General features: G+C 39.4%; 1 protein-coding gene across 1 annotated transcript in view; it reads left to right on the top strand.

The window, feature by feature from the left end:
* Nucleotides 1-20,394, top strand: part of CERS3 (ceramide synthase 3) — a 127,216-nt gene that overhangs the window by 57,023 nt on the left and 49,799 nt on the right. The window contains exons 8-10 of the mRNA XM_017847919.1: nucleotides 3,489-3,581; nucleotides 6,694-6,822; nucleotides 10,266-10,372. Coding sequence (XP_017703408.1) covers nucleotides 3,489-3,581; nucleotides 6,694-6,822; nucleotides 10,266-10,372 — 329 coding nt within the window. The remainder of the gene's footprint in view (nucleotides 1-3,488; nucleotides 3,582-6,693; nucleotides 6,823-10,265; nucleotides 10,373-20,394) is intronic.

Raw genomic sequence — 20,394 nt, 5'->3', positions numbered from 1 at the left:
TTTTTTTTTTTTTTTTTTTGTACTCCCTTCTTGCTTTTCTATGGGACAGGCAAGTAATTAAAAAAATACTATTCTTTTTCATCCCTTATATTGACTTTTCAGTTACACATGCCTTGGTTCTTCTAGTACTTATCTTAGACATTACTGTATATGTCCTTGACTTATTACAGTCTGATGCAAATCGGTGTTCTTACCTCTTTCCACTCACTGAAAGGTAATTAGAATAGACCATATACCCTCCTCCTTCAAATATTTAAAACCTTTCAAGTCATTGCTATTATTGTTTTGTAAATCTGTCAAGTTACCCTTTTTGTGCTATTCCTTGCTTCCTGTATTTCCATGTTTCCATCTGGGATTATTATCCTCCTGGCTGAAGGAGTACCTTTGCTATTTTTTTTTAATGGTGGGTATGCCAGATTTTGTTTGTCAGAAAAATGTTATATTGCCTTTGATTTTTAAAAGGATATTTTTGCTGGGTATAGAATTCTGGATTAGCAGTTATTTTCCTTCACTTTTAATGATCTTATTTCATTGTCTTCTAGATATCATCAGTTCTATAAGAATTCAGCTGTCACTTTTAGTTTTGCTTCTCTGAACATAATATCTTTTTTCTCTTTTTGGTCAATTTTAATATTTTGTCTTGTCTTTCAGTTTTATTGTGATATACATAAATGTGCTTATCTTTGAAATTATCCTGCTTAATGTCTGTAGAACATCTTTAATCTGTGACTTGATGTCTTCAGTCAGTTTTGGAAAATTCTTAGCCATTGCTTCTGTTCCGTTCTCTCTCCAGACTCCTCTGAAATTCCAGTTATAAATGTGCTAATATGCTAGACCTTTATACTAGGCCCCATATGTCTCTTTTGCTTTAAAAAATATTCTCCATTCTCTTGCCTCTCTGTGCTTTAGTCTGTTGAGAGACAATTCTACACACGTATCTTGCATGCCCTGTGAATTCAAGCACTGACTGCTTTTTGTTTTAGATGATCTTTTCGAGGAAGTTTGTATAGCAAACAGCCACAGGAGATAGAGATAATGTCTCCCTCTGGAGTAAAGAGTAGGCAAGTTATTGTCTATTATAAAAGGTCAGGTTCTCTAGCTCAGGGTTCCTCTCTTGTAACACAATCCACGATGTGTGCAGTTATCATCTGACCTTTAGCCTTACGGGGATTGGGGGTGGAAGGATTGGCCCAAATACTGATACTCTAGCTACTGCTATTACTGTGAATCATAAACTACCTGCTGTCTACCAAAGTGTCTACTATCTTCTACCAGCATTCATGGAACTTGTGACAAACTAACTTGTTAGCTTGCAACTGGGATAAAATGTCAGACACTTCACTATTCTGGATATTTTCTACTTTCCTGTTGTCCAGTTCACTAGTGCTTTTCTTAAGCCATGTCTAATCTACTATTAAACACATCTTTTGAGTTCTTAATTTCAGTTATTGTATTTTTTGGTTCTCAATTTTTTATTTTATTTTTTAGTGGATCGCAGTTCTCTACTGAAATTTTCTCTTTTAAGCTATTTTTGAAGTTATTTTAAAGTCAAAGTCTGATAAGTCTCATTTCTTGACCACCTGTGGATCTGTTTTCTCTCTTGCTCCTGTCTCCTTACACTTGATAGCTTTTGATTAAATGACAGGCATTGTATACAAAAGAAGTATAAATGGTCAGGATGATGTTATTATATTCCTTTACAGAGGACTTACTTTCACTTCCGTTAGGTGTTAGAATAGGGGCAGATCACCTTTAATCCTTGATTGAGCTGATTCAAGGTAGACTTCAGTCTTTGTGAAGGCAAGTCTATTCCCAACTTACCCATATTCTAGGATATTCTTCTTCAGTGATTTCAAATAAAAGATAACAGTGCTTACCATGACTCCTTTTCCTTAGTCAACCTGAATACCAGTTTGCTTCCTAGTACTCTGATATTGCAGCCACTACTGCTTAACTTCTGGTGTTTCTTAGTCTCTGGGCTCCATACTGCTTATAAATTGGCATATGCAGAATTTATGATATGTATAAGATGGTCTTCTTTGAATTTATTCTTAGGGCCTAGAGTGCTGCTTGAGAAATAGAGTTCACTTGAAATAAAGGGTTCACTCTCATGCATTTTTCTTCTCTTTAGGATCTTGACTCCACAGGTTCTCAATGCCCTACTTGCTCTCTGGTGTCTTCAAACAGATATTCTTTCTTGTCTTTTATCCAGATTTTTAAGTTGTTCTTAATAGGAGGATTAGTCTCACACAGTCCTGTCATAGAAGAAAGCAGAAACTCTGTCTCATTCTTTTATGGCCTTATCAGGGATGATGAGTTGACCAAAAAAATTAGTTATATGTTAGGCTCAGCATTAAAGAATTAAATAAAATTAGACAATAAGGGACCTAAGAATTATCTAGACCAAACCCCAGGCCTATCATCTTCTGTCTCCAACTTATTCATATCTTCTCAGGTGTATCAGTTATCTGTTGGTACATAACAAACCATCCCCAAAACTTAGTGCCTTCAAACAACAACCATTTATTTTCTCTTGATTTGGTTGTCAATTTAGGCTAGGCTCAGCTAGGCAGTGTTTCTACTCCACGTGGTTTCAACAGAGTTCATTCATGCATTTTCAGACATTTGGGAGGCTGGCTAGGGAATGGCTCGAGTCTATGGTGACATCATTCATAGCGTTGGCAGTCAGCACCTTGATTCCCTTCTTTGTGGCCCCTTCAGCAGGATGGCTCAGCTTTCTTATGTGGTACTTATAAAGTCTCTGCATGCATCACATTTGCTTATGTCTCCTTGGCCAAAGACCAGGATCAAGTCCATAGTCAGTGTTGGAGGAGACTGCACAAGGGCTTAGATACCAGAAGGCAACATTCACTGGGTACACCAAGTCATATAATGTCTCAACTTAGCTAAAATAAACACCACCACCCCCATTATAAAATTGTTAAGAAAATTCTAGCTATCAAAAGTTTATTATTTTATTCAGAAGATGTTTTTAGAGTTCTTAAACAATTATGCATATTTTATTACTGTCCCATTTTAGAATGGGCTAATTCTAACCACCAGCCTGTCACCAGAAAAGAGATTAAGACATCAGATTTTGAGTAATATTCAAGAAACATTAATCAAAGTAAATTATGGGGCCAGCAGAAAAGATTTCCCATTGTTCCTAAGTAAAGATTTTTAATTTTTTAAAAAATTTAAACTTAACTCGGAATAAACTGAAGGCACTTACCCCTGTGGCAGTTGTATTTAATTTTTTAAACAAAACATTCAACTTGGTTTTGGAATACTCATCTACCCTTTTAGAAATAAAATGCCTTGAAATATTATCTTTAATTCCTTTGTTGAAGTATAAATTGAAATATAAATCTATGTTATTTTATGGAATCTGGTGGGATATAAATAGGTATAAAAGTAGGTGTTAGTGCATCAAAATGAGTTGCTTCTATGACGGCATTTAAAGTAATGAATACTCTTCTTTTTCTCAGCCCCTGCTGCTATCCCAGTACTGGTACTACATTTTAGAAATGAGTTTTTATTGGTCTCTGTTATTTAGACTTGGCTTTGATGTCAAGAGAAAGGTAAGTGTCTTATTTACAAAGCTTCTTTATCAGTTTCTTCAAAAATTCCCATCTCCCTGCCCCAAATTCTAATCTTTAAGTTGTATTTTCCTGTGTATTTGGGTCCAGTTCATTGCTTTTGTGTGCTTTATAGTACATAGACTATTGCTAATTATACTCATGCTTTGGTGCCTTGGTAAGCATTTGTTGTGAAACATTATAAAAAACTTTAACTTTGAAGCTCCACCTCTGCTCAATAAGAAAAAAACATCTCCTTTATGCATCTGTTTCTTTTGGTTTGGGAATTTAATGTCCATCAGTGCAAAGAAGAAATATATTAGTAGTACTAATTCTGCAACCACATCTTTTAGTTGATTGCAAAACCACCTTATATACAACTTTTTGATGTTTTCAAAGACATTGAAAACATTTTCCCCTTAATTCATCAAATATATTTATGAGGAAACCTTGCTTCAGGCATTATTAGCTTTGCTTTATTTTCAGGGAAACTCCATGACAGGCATGCTAAATGCCACTTCCGAGGTCACAAAGTGAGGTATTTTAAGAGTGGTTTGGTTGTTACAGATTCCTAATTACTAATCCAGCAAACTGTGTTAAATCCTGAATGCACTCATAAGATTTTGTCATATATGTAAGCAATTCAGATCAAATGATAAATTCTCTTGGCATATACTTCATAAACTACATCGTAATTAAAAGGGTGGTTTGTAGCAGAATTTGTATGATAAGTACAATGACATTTAATATTGGATAAACCAGTTCAGCTTGATTAAATGTTTGTGTTGAGTGATGGTGGACATTATAAGGGACACACTGCAGTCAACCAGACGTCTTAAGACATGAGAAATCTAAGTATAAGAACGTACTGTGAAAATATCTGATAGAAATAATCTCCATTTCCATATAACTCAATAATAGCTGTAGATTAACTATACTAACTTTAGGCTAGGAATACATCAAAATTTAATTGATTGAGTCATTTTCTCAAGGGATAGAACTGAAAATAATCATTTTTTAGAAAGTCTTTATATACAGGTAGGTTGATCATGTATTTCATCCACCTTTGATTTTGCTGTAGTTGACGTCCCTTTTATTATTTACAGGTGCATCGAATACCTTCTTAAAAATTAAATATAAATATATGTTATGTGTCTTATAAAGATGTATCTTCAGAAACATAAAGCTATTGGGAGGTGGCTAAAGCACAGGCCCTGGAGTCAGGTCTCCTGGGTTTGAATTCCTGGCTTCACCACACACCAACATATGAGTTAGTTGGTTAAACTCTCTAAACTTGATTTCCTCATCTATAAAATGGAGCTAAAAATAGCTCCTATCTCCTCTGGTTCTTGTAGGAATTAAACAGTTTAATCTGTATAAAATACTTCCTGAGGCTGGGTGCAGAGGTTCACGCCTGTGATCCCAGCACTTTGGGAGGCTGAGGTAGGTGGATCATGAGGTCAAGACGTTGAGACCATCCTGGCCAACGTGGTGAAATCCTGTCTCTTCTGAAAATACAAAAATTAGCTGAGTGTGGTGGCACATGCCTGTAGTCCCAGCTACTTGGGAGGCTGAGGCAGGAGAATCACTTCAACCTTCAACCTGAGAGGTGGAGGTTGCAGTGAGCCAAGATCGCACCACTGCACTCCAGTCTGGTGACAGAACGAGACTTCATCTCAAAAAAAAAAAGACACTTGCTGCTATACAGCAAGTGCTCAATAAATTGAGCTATTATTGGTATTGTATTTACTTTGGCTATGAGGAAGCTGAAATCTTTAAGTTTTTTAAACACCTTTATTGAGATATCCACATATAACACAATTAAACCATTTAAAGTATGCATTCAGTGGTTTTTAAAATATATTCAGAGTTGTGCAATCATCATCACAGTCAATTTTAGAACATTTGCATCATCCCAAGAAGAAACCCTATACCATTTAGCAGTCACGCCCCATTTCTCTCAACCTCCCCAGCCCCTAGCAACCAAAAATCTCCTTTGTCTCTATAGATGTGCCTCTTCTGGATATTTTATATAAATGGAATTATATAATACCTTGTCTTTTGTGTTTGCCTTGTTTCACTTAGTGTAATGTTTTCCAGGTTCATCCATGTTATGGCATGTATCAGTACATCATTACTTTTTATTGCTAAGTAGTAGTCCATTGTACAGATGGATGCATTTTATTCATCCTCTTATCAGTTGATGGACATTTGGGTTGTTTCCTCCATTTGGCTGTGGATATTCATACATTCATAGTAAATCAGCATTCATAGTAATGCTGTGGATATTCATACACAAGTTTTTGCATGAACATATGTTTTCATTCCACCTAAGACTGGAATTGCTGGGCCATATGGTAATTCTATGTCTAATCTTTTGAGAAACTGTCAGACTGTTTAACAAAGCAGCTATACCATTTTGCATTCCTACCAGCACTGTATTAGAGTTCCAGTTTCTCCACATCCTCGCCAACACTTGTTATTGTTCAACTTTTTTATTATAGCCATCCTAGTGGGTGTGAAGTATATCTCATTGTGGTTTTGGTTTGTATTCTCCTGATGGCTAATGACTGAGCATGCTTTCATGTGTGAATTGGCCATTTGTATATTTTCTTTGCAGAAAACCTTTAAGTCTTTATTATACTTAGTGACAGTAGCTTTCCTCAAGGTAGATTGTCTTATTTCATATGCACTACTTATTTAACGGTTGTGTAGATTTATTATATCAATCTTTTTTTCTTTTTGGGGAATAGGCAGGGGATAAACAATAACTAGGTGTACACAGGAATATGCTTGTGTGTATATGCATTTATTGTGTGTTGGGGGGCAGGGGGGCAGTGTGTGTGTATACATATATCCAGTGTGGGATGGTATCTCAAAGTTAACTGACTTCCATCAACAAGAATGATACTTGTCTTAGCTCTCTCACAAGGATTATGTTTAAGAATAAAGTAAAAACATTTTATAAATTTCAAAACATGCAGATGTAAGTTATTGATCTCATGATCTCATTATTATTATTATTATTATTATTATTATTATTATTATTATCTCTTCCAGTGATTGGGAAATAAATGCATTTGCTTAATGGTTTCCATTTTCCCTCACCTTATAGGATTTTCTAGCTCATATCATCCACCACCTGGCTGCTATTAGTCTGATGAGCTTCTCTTGGTGTGCTAATTATATTCGCAGTGGGACCCTCGTGATGATTGTACATGATGTGGCTGACATTTGGCTGGAGGTAAGCGTTTGCCATTAAAAACCTAATGACAATACCACGTCCTGGGTTTCTATAACTGCTCACAGAAGTAATTGTGAGCGATTTAGCGGGGCTCTCTGTCCGGAAAACACCCAAAGTCTGAGAATATCTCTAGATTCCCAGATCCTCCAAGGTTACAGAAATGAAACCTCTTAGTTTTAACTTTCAATCCTTTTCCATGGTACTAGAGAGATGTTAATGTGTGTGATTCCACTCCTGAAAGTTGCATGCACATGCTCACTCAGGGAGTAAGATGGGATATTTGAAGAAGGAATGAACTCTAATCTTCTAAAAGGAAAACTTGGATTTATGACATTGAGGATTCCCAGATTTGGGTGGCACCATCTATTCACTTAGGGCAATGCTTGAATACCCATTGAATGTTCATGCTGCCCCACCCTCCCCTCCTCCAGCCCAATCCCTTGCTTTAAGGAGTGTAAGATGATTTTTTTTAAGGCCCGCATTTTCTAAGGGAGGAAGAGGGCTTAGGATGTTTTCTGAAGGAGCCAACATTAAAACAAGAGTCTTCCTAATCTCACCCCACACAAAATAGAAGAAACAAAGTCACATTGGGATTGTTTTCCGGACCTGTTTCTGTTCTGTTTTGATTCCTGTTGACCCCAGTCAGTGATGGAATGGTCCCCTTCTCTGCCAGATCTCCTGCTGTATTTAGAGCAACAGTTCCCAGAACTGCTGAGTTATTTATTTAAATGTACTCATTTATAATGAATCCATGGGAAATGATGCTAACCATTTCACATTTGGGGTTACTTCTTGAAGGGCTAACAATTGAATATAGGTTGATATGAAAGAAATTAAATTTAGTAGAATCTTATTCTTCTAGGTTGGGGTTTAGCAAACTTCTTGGCAAAGGGCCAGATAGTAAATTTAGTTTTGTGGGCCGCATATGATCTCTGTTACATATTCTTCTTTGTTTTTTGCTTTTTTAATACCTTTTTAAAAATGTGAAAACCATTCTTAAGAGCTGATCGGCTTTAGCCCATGGGCTGGACTGTAATTTACCACACCCTGTTATAGAAGTCACCAGAAGTCATTTGCAGCCATTTCAAAGCAACTGGCCACTGTTAGAATATCCCCTGTGTACAGAATTTTTTTCTATCCTGTATGTAATCATAATTAGACATGTAAATCCCATTCTAAAGGTCAAGATTATTATATGTGCTTTAGGGCAACAAATGGCTTAGCAGGAGAAGGACTGTACCATTTTTTCTCCATGGCGCTCTCTGGATGCAGCCCTTGCTGATGTAATTACTTCCTTCTCTGATCGTATCTTGGTAATCCTGACAGAAAATTCAGACCACATTGGCCCTGACTTAAGAATTTTATACTACTCTGTTGCTTCTAAATCCTCATATTCAATTGCCTTTGGTGTGTGTCCAATGTGAAAACAGCTTCGTTGTGTTATTAAAGGGAGTTAGATGTTCACCCTGGGAATAAACATGGGGTTGCCCTGCCACCCTCACCACCCTTTCATTGATGTGACATGATTCCCTAAGTGACTTGGACAAATCACTTATTGTTTTGTTTTCTAGCCCCAGCTGTAACATGAGAAGTCTTATCTGTTCCTTGGGGTATGTGATGAAGTTTAGCTCATTATTATCTGAAAACGTTCTGAGGTCCTTAGGTTAAAAAAAAAAAGAAAAGAGAAAGAAAAATGAACTGTCTTAGAGGTTCATTTTTAGAATGTTTAGAGGTTCCCTCGTGGGCAAACTTTAAGAATAGCTTCATGTTGCTAATGATTGCGAATCATTCTCGATTCATTCACAAGTCATGATCTGACATGAGGTTCAATGAGCAAGGCTGGTACCTCTCATCAGCGGGTGGTAGACAAAATATTAAGTGGTGGCAGGGGCCTGTTTGTGATGTTCTCCCAGGGTGCACAGCCACGGCTTACTTGAATAGTGTATTTTAGGGTTTGTTTTCTCAATCAAGTTCTAATTGAACCCAGACACAGCAGAACTTTTGCCCCTGGCTTCCTTGAGATGGTGCCTATTCATCTTTCATATTTCTCAAGACACGGGGGTCATTTCTTAACTCTTTCTTTTGGAGGAAAAACAGCCTTCACATCTACCATTCTCACTCGTAAGTGACCTTTTTGCCTTCTTCATGCATCTTCCTGATCCTCTACGTTTCCACATGGTCAAGTTTGGATCCAGGACCTAATATCCTGATTGATACTTAGCAAGCAAAGGGGCTGCTGTCTATCATTTCATCATTACACAATCCAGAATATGTTCCGTGTATGTTTTGCCCAAAAGTGTGCTACTTTGCCCTCACAAATGGACTCACAGGGATCCTTTCCCATGCCTGTGCACATCCCTCACTTCCCATCCAGTTAACCTCTGATCCTTCCACCAGCTTCCCACTCTGTTACAGGCACTCTGAATTTGGACCTTTCTCCCCACACCTGTCTCCCACCCACCAGGCACACCAGAATCTCTATGTCAGCAACTGAAGCTGTTCCCTGGGGGCCCTCCCCACAGTCAGGGCATATTCTCACCCCTTGGTAGTTTGGCAAAATATGAAAGATGCCATGTGAACCCTTCCTGGAATGTAAATGTGTTGCCTCTCTTGTTCTGGAAGGACCTTGAGCCTCTGGGGTGAAGTTGGTTCTGAAACTGCCCAAGTCTAAGCCACGTTCCCTAGAAGAATGATCTGTGCCCCAGCAATTCCTCCCACCTCCTGCTTCCGGACTCCCACTCCCTATTCCCACCAGAAACTTCCATCTTCAGCCTTGGACACTGCTAGATAATGCACTAGAGAGCGCTTATCAATAAACTGTCTTCTACCACACTCACCAACTCTTTCTGCAGCTCTTTCTATTCAACACAGATAATATGAGCAGTATAGACTAGCATAAAATAATTAGGAAAGATCAAATGCTCGAAACTTTATTTCAACGAGTTCAGGGCCCTGAGAGCTGCCTCCCAACTTTGCCTCTTCCCTCATCTGCCTTGAAGTAGCCTCCTTGATTGCAGCATTCCCAGCCCAGCCCCGGATTTCCCACCTGTCCCAGCCTTTCTTCAGTCCAGCTCTCCTCCCATTTACATGGAGATACTAAATAAATGCCCACATGAAGTGCATGCTAAATTGATTATGCTAACTTAAAGTGTTTTTGGAAGACACGAGTAGTATTACAGGTATTTTGATATATTTTTTAAAAATTATATTATGGAAATGTCAAACATATGACAAGATAAAGGGAATCATATAATGGACCCATCAGCTTTACCAGTTATCAATATGGCCAGTCTTGTTTAATCTATTGCCCCACCTGTACCCCCTACCTTCCACCCAGATTGTTTTGAAGCAAATCCCAGACCTCATATCATTTCATTTATAAATTTAACTTTAAAAATGTATGCTACTGTCACTTTATCTGCAGTTTCTTTCTTTGTTCACAGTCTGCTAAGATGTTTTCTTATGCTGGATGGACACAGACCTGTAACACCCTGTTTTTCATCTTCTCCGCCATATTTTTCATCAGTCGTCTCATTATTTTTCCTTTCTGGTGAGTAGACTGCTGATGTGCCCTGCCTTTGGTCAGTGTGCAGAGGTGGCCTCAGCACATGATTACCATCAGGGCGTTGCCCTTTCCATACATGGGTCTCCAGTTATTTGTGTCAAGCACAGTTGGAGAAAAGAATGTGATGGAGTCATTTTTATAAATAATTAAAACAACACTCTACAGTGTGGAAAAGGCTTATTGTAATGGGAGATGGAAAATGTGTGACCCGATGGGCAAGCAGCAGCTCTTACTCTGTCTTGTTTCGTGAATGTAGACCTTTCTTTATGATTAACAGCTTTTCCAGTCACTCAATGAAAAGTCACTGTCCAATTACCAGTTCTCTAAAAGAGAGGCATGTTCTGTGTTACAATAATTACAGCCATTACTTGAATGCCAGACACTGGATTAGGTCCTTTCCATATCTTGGCTCTAGTCTACACAATAACTCATAAAGATGGGTATTATCACTTCCACTTCCCAGATAAGGAAAAGTGATACTTGTTTATTTCGTTCTCCGTGACCACTGGTTCTAATAATGGTTTGAGTATCCTTTCGATATGATTGGCTCTCGATCAGTCTGTTGATTTTGTTTAGCCACAGACTGGCAATGAAAAGCATATATTGCATCTCCCGTGACAATCATTTCCTTAGGAAGCATAATGTTCCATGTGTTGATTGACAGAAACCAGAGTAACATGCAGGGAAGACTTAGATGGCTTGGAAGGAACAGCTTTTAACCAACCATAATTTGGGACTAGTCTGAGAACTTGGGACCCTCCAAACAGAAGAATTAGTGCTATTGAAGAGCCTAGATCCAGGGGAAATGGATGGAGACTCAAGTTCCAGGCCTCATTCTTAAGTATATAGACAGCACTCTTGGCTAGCATCCAGGGAAATCCAACCAGAGAGGTCAATGCCCTCCCCTGGAAGCCAGCTGCATTCTTTAGACCCATGTGTATTAGGCATTTTCTGGAGAGGAGCAACAGAGTGTAGTGGTTAAGTTGCTGCATGCAAGGGTCCATCCTGGATTTAAATCCTGACTCCACACTTACGACCTTTGTGATCTTGAACAGGTTAGACCACCTCTCTGTGCCTCAGTTTCCTCATATGTAAAATGGAAATAAGGGTCGGCATGAGGCTTAACTAGTTTACATAGTTTAGAACAATGTCTGGTGCTCAGTAAAGAATCAGTAAATGCTACCTGCTATAATTAAACTGATTAATGAGTATCTCAGAATTTGAAGTTAAACTGGAATCAAATCTAAGATAAATGTCTCAGGTATTTTCCTTGGTTGATAAATCATTACCATCACTTTTACTTTGACTGAGCAAGTGTGTTTGTGAAATTTTAGTAATGGCTCGGCATGGTGGTGTACGCCTATAGTCCCAGCTACTCAGAAGCCTGATGTGGGGGGGATCACTTAAGCCCAGGAGTTCGAGATCAGCCTAGGGGAACCCTCTCTGTAAATATATATTTAGAAATATATATATTTAGAAATATATATATATATGGAGAGAGAGAGAGAGTATGATAGCAATTATTGATAGAATAATATTGACTTGCAAATGACAGTTGGGCATAACTTTTCAGTGTGACTTTCATGACACTGTCAATCCAGCATTTGCCCCTCAGTTCTTCTCCTTGTGTCCCAAAGGCACTACATGTTCCAATTGCCTGTTGCTGTATAACAAAGCATCTGAAAGTCTAGTGGCTTAAGATAGCAGTGGGCAAATTTTTTCTTTAAAAGGCCAGAGAATATATATTTTAAGCTTTGAGGGCCACATATGATCTTTTTTGCATGTTTTTCTTCATTTTGTTTTGTTTTATAATCCTTTAAAAATGTACCAAGCCATACTTACTTAGCTCATGGGCTGTACGATAACATACACCCAGGTTGCAGGCCAGATTTTACCCACAGGCCATAGTTTGCAGACCTCTGTCTTAAGGCAACAACTTATAGATTATTATTATTTCTCATGGTTCTGGGAATTGATTGGCTTTGGTTAGATGATTTTCACTTGGGGTCTCTTGTGTGGTAACAGGTATATGGTGGCTGAGCAGTCACATAGTGTCTAGAGTCCTCAACACATGGTTGAAGTCATATATAGAAAATCAGGCTAGGTGTGGTGTCTCACGCCTGTATCCCAGTACTTTGGGAGGCCGAGGCGGGTGGATCACCTGAGGTCAGGAGTTCGAGAACAGCCTGCCCAACATGGTGAAACCCCGTCTCTACTAAAAATACAAAACTTAGCCAGGTGTGGTGGCAGGTGCCAGTAATCCCAGCTACTCGGGAGGCTGAGACAGGAGAATCACTTGAACCTGGGAGGTGGAGGTTGCAGTGAGCCGAGATTGTGCTATTGTGTTCCAGCCTGGGTGACAAGAGTGAAACTCCATCTCAAAAAAGAAAAAAAAGAAAAAAAGGTAAAAAACAAAACAACGACAAAAACTGTTTCCTGGTAAAAATATTTCTGTATGGACGTTGACTGATTCTCATTGTTTGGAAAGTTGAGAAAACCCTCACCAAGCCATTGGAAGTTTGGCAGATCGATTTTCAATGGTCTCTGAAGGAAGCATGTCAATCAGAGAGGGAGCTTCTTTCAGGTACAGTGTACTGCTCTAGTTTAAATGGTCTTCCCACCAGCATGAACTTGCCACCAGCACAATCATCTTCATGGAGTCAAAGGGGAAAATTTAGTTCCTTGTTGTTAGCTTGGCTCCTTCCCTCTGTCTAAAACTTATAACTCTGTAGATTCATTTTTCGAGGATGCTTTATTCTATCCTAATGTGTTGGGATTTCACTATGGACCAAGCAATGTGCAGATCATAGTTATCACTGGAGGGCGGCTTAGCTAACCTGTTTCACCATTCAGACATTTAAGAGGCACTCTGGGAGGCAGTTTGCAATCTAGTTGCTCTGTTCTTCTTTCCAGCTGCTTTTGTTGCACATCCTGTGGTGATATAAACGGTAGGGTGGGGCAAAAGCTAACTGGGGTTGTGCTCATCTGAGATTTGTCTAGAAGCCTTGAGAAGAAGATCTGGAGTGTGTACATTTCCCTTGGCCCTTTCTTTGACTTTTCTCTGATTTTCCCCAGCCTCAAGCACATTTGCATATTCTCCTGGTGAGTCTCCCTTTCATGTCCAGCCACTGAAATCCTCTTCTATTTCTGAGGATCTTATCCCATTCTCAGTCAGCGTCTGCAAGAGTTAGTTATGTTGGTTTTCTAAGCATTGTTTCATTAATATTAGGCAGAAATTCAAAAGCACACTGGTCAAATTGTTTTAATTTAATTGTCTGGTAACTCCATTTGTTTGCATTTCTGTTCAAAACCATTTAAATCGCAGGTGTATGTTTTTCACACTGTATTCCCAACTATTGTTTTTAAAAATTATTTCTCTAGTTTGGAATTATTGGATGTATCTATCTTCTTGAACATTATCCAAATACCCACAGAGAGTTATTAGGCTAGAAAGACCTTTCTAAGGCCAGGCAAACCTCTTCCTCTGACTACTAACAGTTTTCCTCCACAAATAATAAGAGCAGATCGTGGTTCCACTCAGGTAAGTGTGCCTGAAGGGAAGGCGTGCGTGCTCTGCTTTGCTGGTTTTGCAACCTGTGAGTTCAGTGTCTGTCACAGCTGAATCTGCAGGGGGCAGGGTGGCTTGTTGCTTCATTTCTTGAACTCATCACAGCTGGGTGTTTTAAACAGTACAAGGGGAGTGAGACACAGCTTGTGCCTTTCAGGAGTGCATCATGGCAGTACAGAGATCTGTAGGGCTACCCCTGATTCACATGTTTGAAGATTATTCACATTGACTTGTGTTTCTCAGATGTCTCAAAAAGAAAAACACAAAACATTTTCAACTGCAAATAATACTCAAATACCTAGCTCCCTTATTGCAAGGATACGTATGCTTGTAAGGTTTCTCCCTCACCACTGGTTCATTGGACTTCAGATTTCAGCGTTTGATGGTCCAGCTATTAGAAGTGTAGAAAATGGTACCCTGGGAAGTCCACATGTGAAAGGGAATATTATCGACAATGAGACCATGTAAATACTTGGAATGGCTAAGAGAGAAAGGAGAGTTTTAAAAAATAGGCCGGGCGCGGTGGCTCAAGCTTGTAATCCCAGCACTTTGGGAGGCCGAGACGGGCGGATCACGAGGTCAGGAGATCGAGACCATCCTGGCTAACACGGTGAAACCCCGTCTCTACTAAAAAATACAAAAAACTAGCCGGGCGAGGTGGCGGGCGCCTGTAGTCCCAGCTACTCGGGAGGCTGAGGCAGGAGAATGGCGTAAACCCGGGAGGCGGAGCTTGCAGTGAGCTGAGATCTGGCCACTGCACTCCAGCCTGGGCGACAGAGCGAGACTCCGTCTCAAAAAAAAAAAAAAAAAAAAAAAAAATTGAGAAAGACAAAGCTGAAAGCACCCAACAGTGCTCTTAGCTAATGTTCATCAGTGGGGACCCAGGATGAGGGAATGATGGACCCTTCTTTTCCTCTGAAGGCCTGAAACCTTGATCCTAAATGAGAAGCAGAGGGCAGAGCATGGGTTCTGATGGTGGTGCCAGCTTAGTGCTGTTTGCGCAGCCAGCAAAGAAAAGGAAGGTACAAGGCAAGAAAGACTCTGTTGAAGCTGGGCCACTCCCTTGAGCCACCACTGCAGATATGTATCTCAGAACTAGACTTTCCAGTTACACACCCGATGAAGGAGACTACGTGTTTTTACCACATATGTTCACTGTCTCGCGCCACAGGAGCCCTCAGAAGAGCTCTCCCATCCTGCCCATGTGCTTGGTGCCTTCTTTATGCTATTTTTAAGTTCATGAAGAACAGCTACACCCCTCTTCAAACCATAGAATCCTAGATTAAGGAACCTTGTTTATAATCTAGTCCAATCCTTTTATTCATGTATTCACATATTTAGAATTTTTTTTTTTTTTCCAAAACAGAGTCTTGCTCTGTTGCCAGGCTGAGTACAATGGCGTGATCTCAGCTCACTGCAACCTCTGCCTCCTGGGTTCAAGCGATTCTCCTGCCTCAGCCTCCTGAGTTGCTGGGACTACAGGCACATGCCACCACACCCAGCTAATTTTTGTATTTTTAGTGGAAACAGGGTTTCACCATGTTGGCCAGGATGGTCTCGATCTCTTGACCTTGTGGTCTGCCTGCCTCAGCCTCCCAATTTTAGAAATAATTTTAAGCTTACAAAGAAATTTCTAGTATATTACAGAGAAACCCTAGATATACTCTTTACCAGTTAGCATTTTGCCCCATTTACTTTGTCATTCTTTCTCTCTCTACTTCCCCACCACACATATGTATGAATATACATATTTGTTTCTGAACCATTTGCAAGTTGTAAACATCAACTGAATAATTCCTTGCGCCCTAAATACTTTAGTGTGTATTTCCTAAGAAGAAGGACATTTTCTTACATAATCACAATACAGTTATCAATTGCAGAAAATGTAGCAATCTACCTTCCATGTTCCAATTTGGTCAATCAATCCATCATGTCTTTTATTGCTTTCCCCCTCACTGTGTGAAGATCCAGCTCCAGATCACATATTGCATTTAGCTGTCATTCATCTGGAACAGTTCCTTACCTCTTCTTTGTCTTTCATGTTGCTGACATTGTTGAAACATTTAGACACCATGTTTATTTTTCAGATGAAGAGTTAAGATACTTCCAGGATCACACAGCTAGTTGTGGAAGAATCAAGACTAGAAACAGGATATTTGAAACACAGAACAGATAGGCTTCAAATTAAATTTGAAACTAGATGATTAAGAGTATATCATTTGCCTTCACTAAATATTTATTAAGTTTTCTTCAACTACCCAGTCATTTAGAAACTTAAGAGATCACTGAGGTAGACAATTGTTCACCTGTAGAACAAGTTTTTGCTATCCTAAAAGGGCTTAATGCTCAAACTCACAATTAGCAAGAAAATAAGACCCTTACCTTGCAGTTTTCATTAGACAAATACAACTTTTTGGTGGTTGCCTTAGCTAGTCCAGCAAAACCAGCTAATATTTATACCAACACTGCAATTTATCCAAACCATGCCAAGTCCAGTGATTGGAAGAACTAAGATTGGAAACAAAACTGAAAACAGAAAAAGCTGAGCTTTGCAATCCAAGGGCATGGTAGTAGCTTATCCATTTGGAAAGATTAAATCCAGTGGACAGGGACAAAGTAGTTCTAAGAATTTAGGAATACAGCAGTCTTTTGGCATTCTTTATGAAAAGGAAAATTCCATTCAGTTGCTGTAAGGTGGTGACTACCGATAATGTGCAAGTGTTGTGTGTTCTATGCATGTGCCTGCACACATGTATGCATGTGTGTTAGGAAGAGAGCTGGGAAGGGCAGATGGAATTTTTTTTCTTTTTCCCAGTCTTCTTTTAGCATAGAAGGAGAGGAAACTTGAGAGACTAGACCATTCTTTATTGAGGTCTTGAAATTTTAACTGTGGCATCATAGCTGGTTGTTACCCGTGCCACAATGGCTACTCCCCTCTGACTCCTGTTCCACTTCTTTGGCCTCCAGTCCCCTCTGTCCTCTTGCAGAGAATGTTCAGGCAGCAGAGTCCCCATTCCTCGGAGCCTGCTCACCCTCTCCAAAGTGGCTTCCTCCTCCTCCCCTTGGCAGGAAATCCAGCCAGTTCAGGAGCACTCTCCTGGGGGGTGTTGCTCTAACTGTGTTATTGGTGTAAGTTCTCTGCAGTAGGAGAGGGCTGGTTGTCGAAAGTAGTAGTGGCCATAGTGGTAGTAAGAGTAATAGTTGTAACTATCATTTTTGAGTACTTACTGTGTAATAGGCAGTTTCCATTTGTCAACTCATTTAATCCTCATAACCACCCGGGTGTTTCTCATTTTACAAAAGAAACTGAAGCCCAGAGAGATTATGGAACTTGCTAACATCCTGGGAGCCCTGACTGAAATCTTGAAGACTCCAGCGCCAGTTCCATTGGCCTCTCCTCTTTGCCCAGAGGCTCAGCTCTCTTAGAAGGCATTTGCATCTTAATGGCAGCTTCTTTCATTCTGAGGGCTATACAGTTTGTAAAGCTGGCTGTGCGTCTCCTGGGAGCTTCTAGTCAAAGGATGTGGTGGAGGGGCAGTTAGTTCTACCCAGTGACTAAGGAACTAAGGCTCAGTGACTTATGCAAGTTTCAAGCCAAGAAATTAGTGGCGTTGAGCCTTGAACCCAGCTCTGATGATTCTGTTCCACATGTGTCATTCCTCTTGCTAAAACCAGCCAAGCTTCCTGTTGCTCTCACAATGAAGGCCACACCTCCACCTTGACTTGCAAGGCCTACCTGAGATAGCTTCTTCACCTTTCCCACCTCATCTTACACCACCCTTCACTGCCACTCCTCTCCTGGATCCTCTAATTTTCCGTCATGCTTCCCACTTCACAGTCTTTGTACATGTAGAACCCTGCCATATGCCCTGTCCTTTTCTTTCTTTCTTTGCATGGATCACAATGGGCAATTGTATATTTAGCTAATTATTCATATTCTCTAGTAGAATGTGTAAAGAAGGTATTTTTTAGTAGGTTCCTTTGTCAATAATAACAGTGACAAATTCCCAATAGGAGACCAAGTAAGGGGCAAGGCCCTGAGCCAGACAAGGGAAGGACCCAGAGGTGAAGGTGTCCTGGCCACTGCCTTAGGAAAACTTGCCTGCTAGTGAGGAGGGGAGAGCCAGGAGGAAAGGAATAAATTCAGGGGTGACCAGAATTACATGGAAACTTTTGTTGTGGAGAGACCCATGCTTTAATGGATGGAAAGAGGTTCAACTGAAAAGAGAAAGTACATTCTAGGCAGAGAGAGTACAGAATAAGGCACAAAATTGCCCAAGGATCCAACAAACCAGAATGGCAAATAGGTTTTTACATGTATCATTTCCTGTAATAAGCTTATAAATAAATGTGGGTACCAGAAGGTAAGCCCCACTAGTTTAGGGGTTTTGGTCCCTTTCATTCATTACTACATTGCTGGCTACTACCTAGTGTCAGGTCGCACTTTAGTAGGTGCTCAGTATTTTAATAGTTTATTGAATGAATAAGGTAGGTACTCTCTGCTTGCATTTTACAGATGAGGAAATGCACAAATCAGTGACATGGTATATAAGTAGTAAAGCCAGGATTTTAAGAAAATATGGGAAAATATGTTTTATATTGATGGGGCTGAAAAAGGGCCTTTAAAGCATAACATGTATGCAAAGTATAAAATAAGCAATTGACAGATTTGATTTTAAAAATTTTTAAATTACTTTGCCAAAAAAAATCAGTATTGAAAGAAAGTACTGGACTGTATAAAGCTAACTAACATAATTTAAAAATAGTGTTGATATCCTTAATATATAAAGAGCATTTAAGAATCAACAGAAAAAAACAAATGCTCCAATAGAAAAATGGACAGATGCCACAAAGAAGCAGTTCGTAAAGAATAAATAAAAGTAGCCAAGTAAAATAACTAATAAAAGTTATAAATAGATATATAAATATATATAATCACTCCACATTAAATAAAAATATGAATATAAACAGTACTCTGTTATTTTAGGTGGAGACTGATAAAATACAATATTGGTCAATATCTGAGGAAGCAGGTAATCTTATATATTGGGTGCAAGAATATCAATTGGGGTAGTCTTTCTGGAAAGCAGTGTAACACTATATTCCAAATTGTAAAATGAGTCTACTCTTTGATTCAGGATTTTAGCTATTCTAAGTGGATAATCAAGCAATTACATCAAAATGTTTTTATAGGACCACACATGGTGGTTCATGCCTGTAATCCCAGAACTTTGGAAGGCTTAACTTCCTTAAGCCTAGAAGTTTGAAATCAGCCTGGGCAACAAGGTGAAACCCTGTCTCTACAAAAAACAAAATACAAAAATTGGCCAGGTGTTGTGCCATATACCGGGAGTCCCAACTACTTGGGCAATTGAGGTTGGAGGATTGCTTGAGACTGGGAGGTAGAGGCTATAGTGAGCTGTGATCATGCCTCTGCACTCCTGCCTAGGAGACAGAGCGAGACCCTGTCTCAAAAAAAAAAAAAGGTTTTTACGAGTAATTCTCACAGCATTCTTTTGAATATAATGAACATTTGGGAATAATTTAAATGTCTATTAATAAAGGATTAAATTATTATATATCTATTAAATGAATTTCTGTGAAGCCATTATATATGGTGATACACAGTAGGGGTTGGCAGGCTATGGCTCAAAGGCCGAATTCAGCCTATTGCCTGGTTTTGTTGATAAAGTTTTATTGGAACCCAACCACATACACTAATGTATGTACTTTCTATACATGAATTAGTTTATGTAATGTTAGCTGTCATGGCTGCTTTTGTACTGTAATGACTGAATTGAGTAGTTGCAACACAGACCAAATGGTCCAGAGGCCTGAAATATTTATTATCTGTTCCTTTACAAACAAGTTTGCTAACTCTTGATATATAGCTTTGTTTATTGATGTGGAAAGCTCTCTGTAACATCTTATTGCATGAAAAAAGCAGGGTACAACAATCACACATAGGTAGTGATCATCTCATTACATAAAATCATGTGGTGCTATGAGGTGCAAAAAAAAAAAGCATCTTAAAGAACATAGTTTTGGCCGGGCACGGTGGCTCATGCCTGTAATCCCAGCACTTTGGGAGGCCGAGACGGGCGGATCACAAGGTCAGGAGATCGAGACCATCCTGGCTAACACGGTGAAACCCTGTCTCTACTAAAATACAAAAATTAGCCAGGTGTGGTCACGGGCGCCTGTAGTCCCAGCTACACAGGAGGCTGAGGCAGCAGAATGGCGTGAACCCGGGAGGCGGAGCTTGGAGTGAGTGGAGATCACGCCACTGCACTCCAGCCTGGGCAACAGCGCAAGATTCCATCTCAAAAACAAACAAACTTATCCCCCACAATCAAGTAGGTTTTTTTTCCCCTGGGATGCAAGGTTGATTCAACATACACAAATCAATAAATGTGACTCATCACATAAACTAAATTAA

The sequence above is a fragment of the Rhinopithecus bieti genome, unplaced genomic scaffold, assembly GCF_001698545.2.
Source record: "Rhinopithecus bieti isolate Rb0 unplaced genomic scaffold, ASM169854v2 scaffold_30906, whole genome shotgun sequence".
Lineage (NCBI taxonomy): Eukaryota > Metazoa > Chordata > Mammalia > Primates > Cercopithecidae > Rhinopithecus > Rhinopithecus bieti.
Note: the sequence above shows the minus strand (reverse complement) of the source record. Positions and strands in the feature narration are given on the sequence as shown.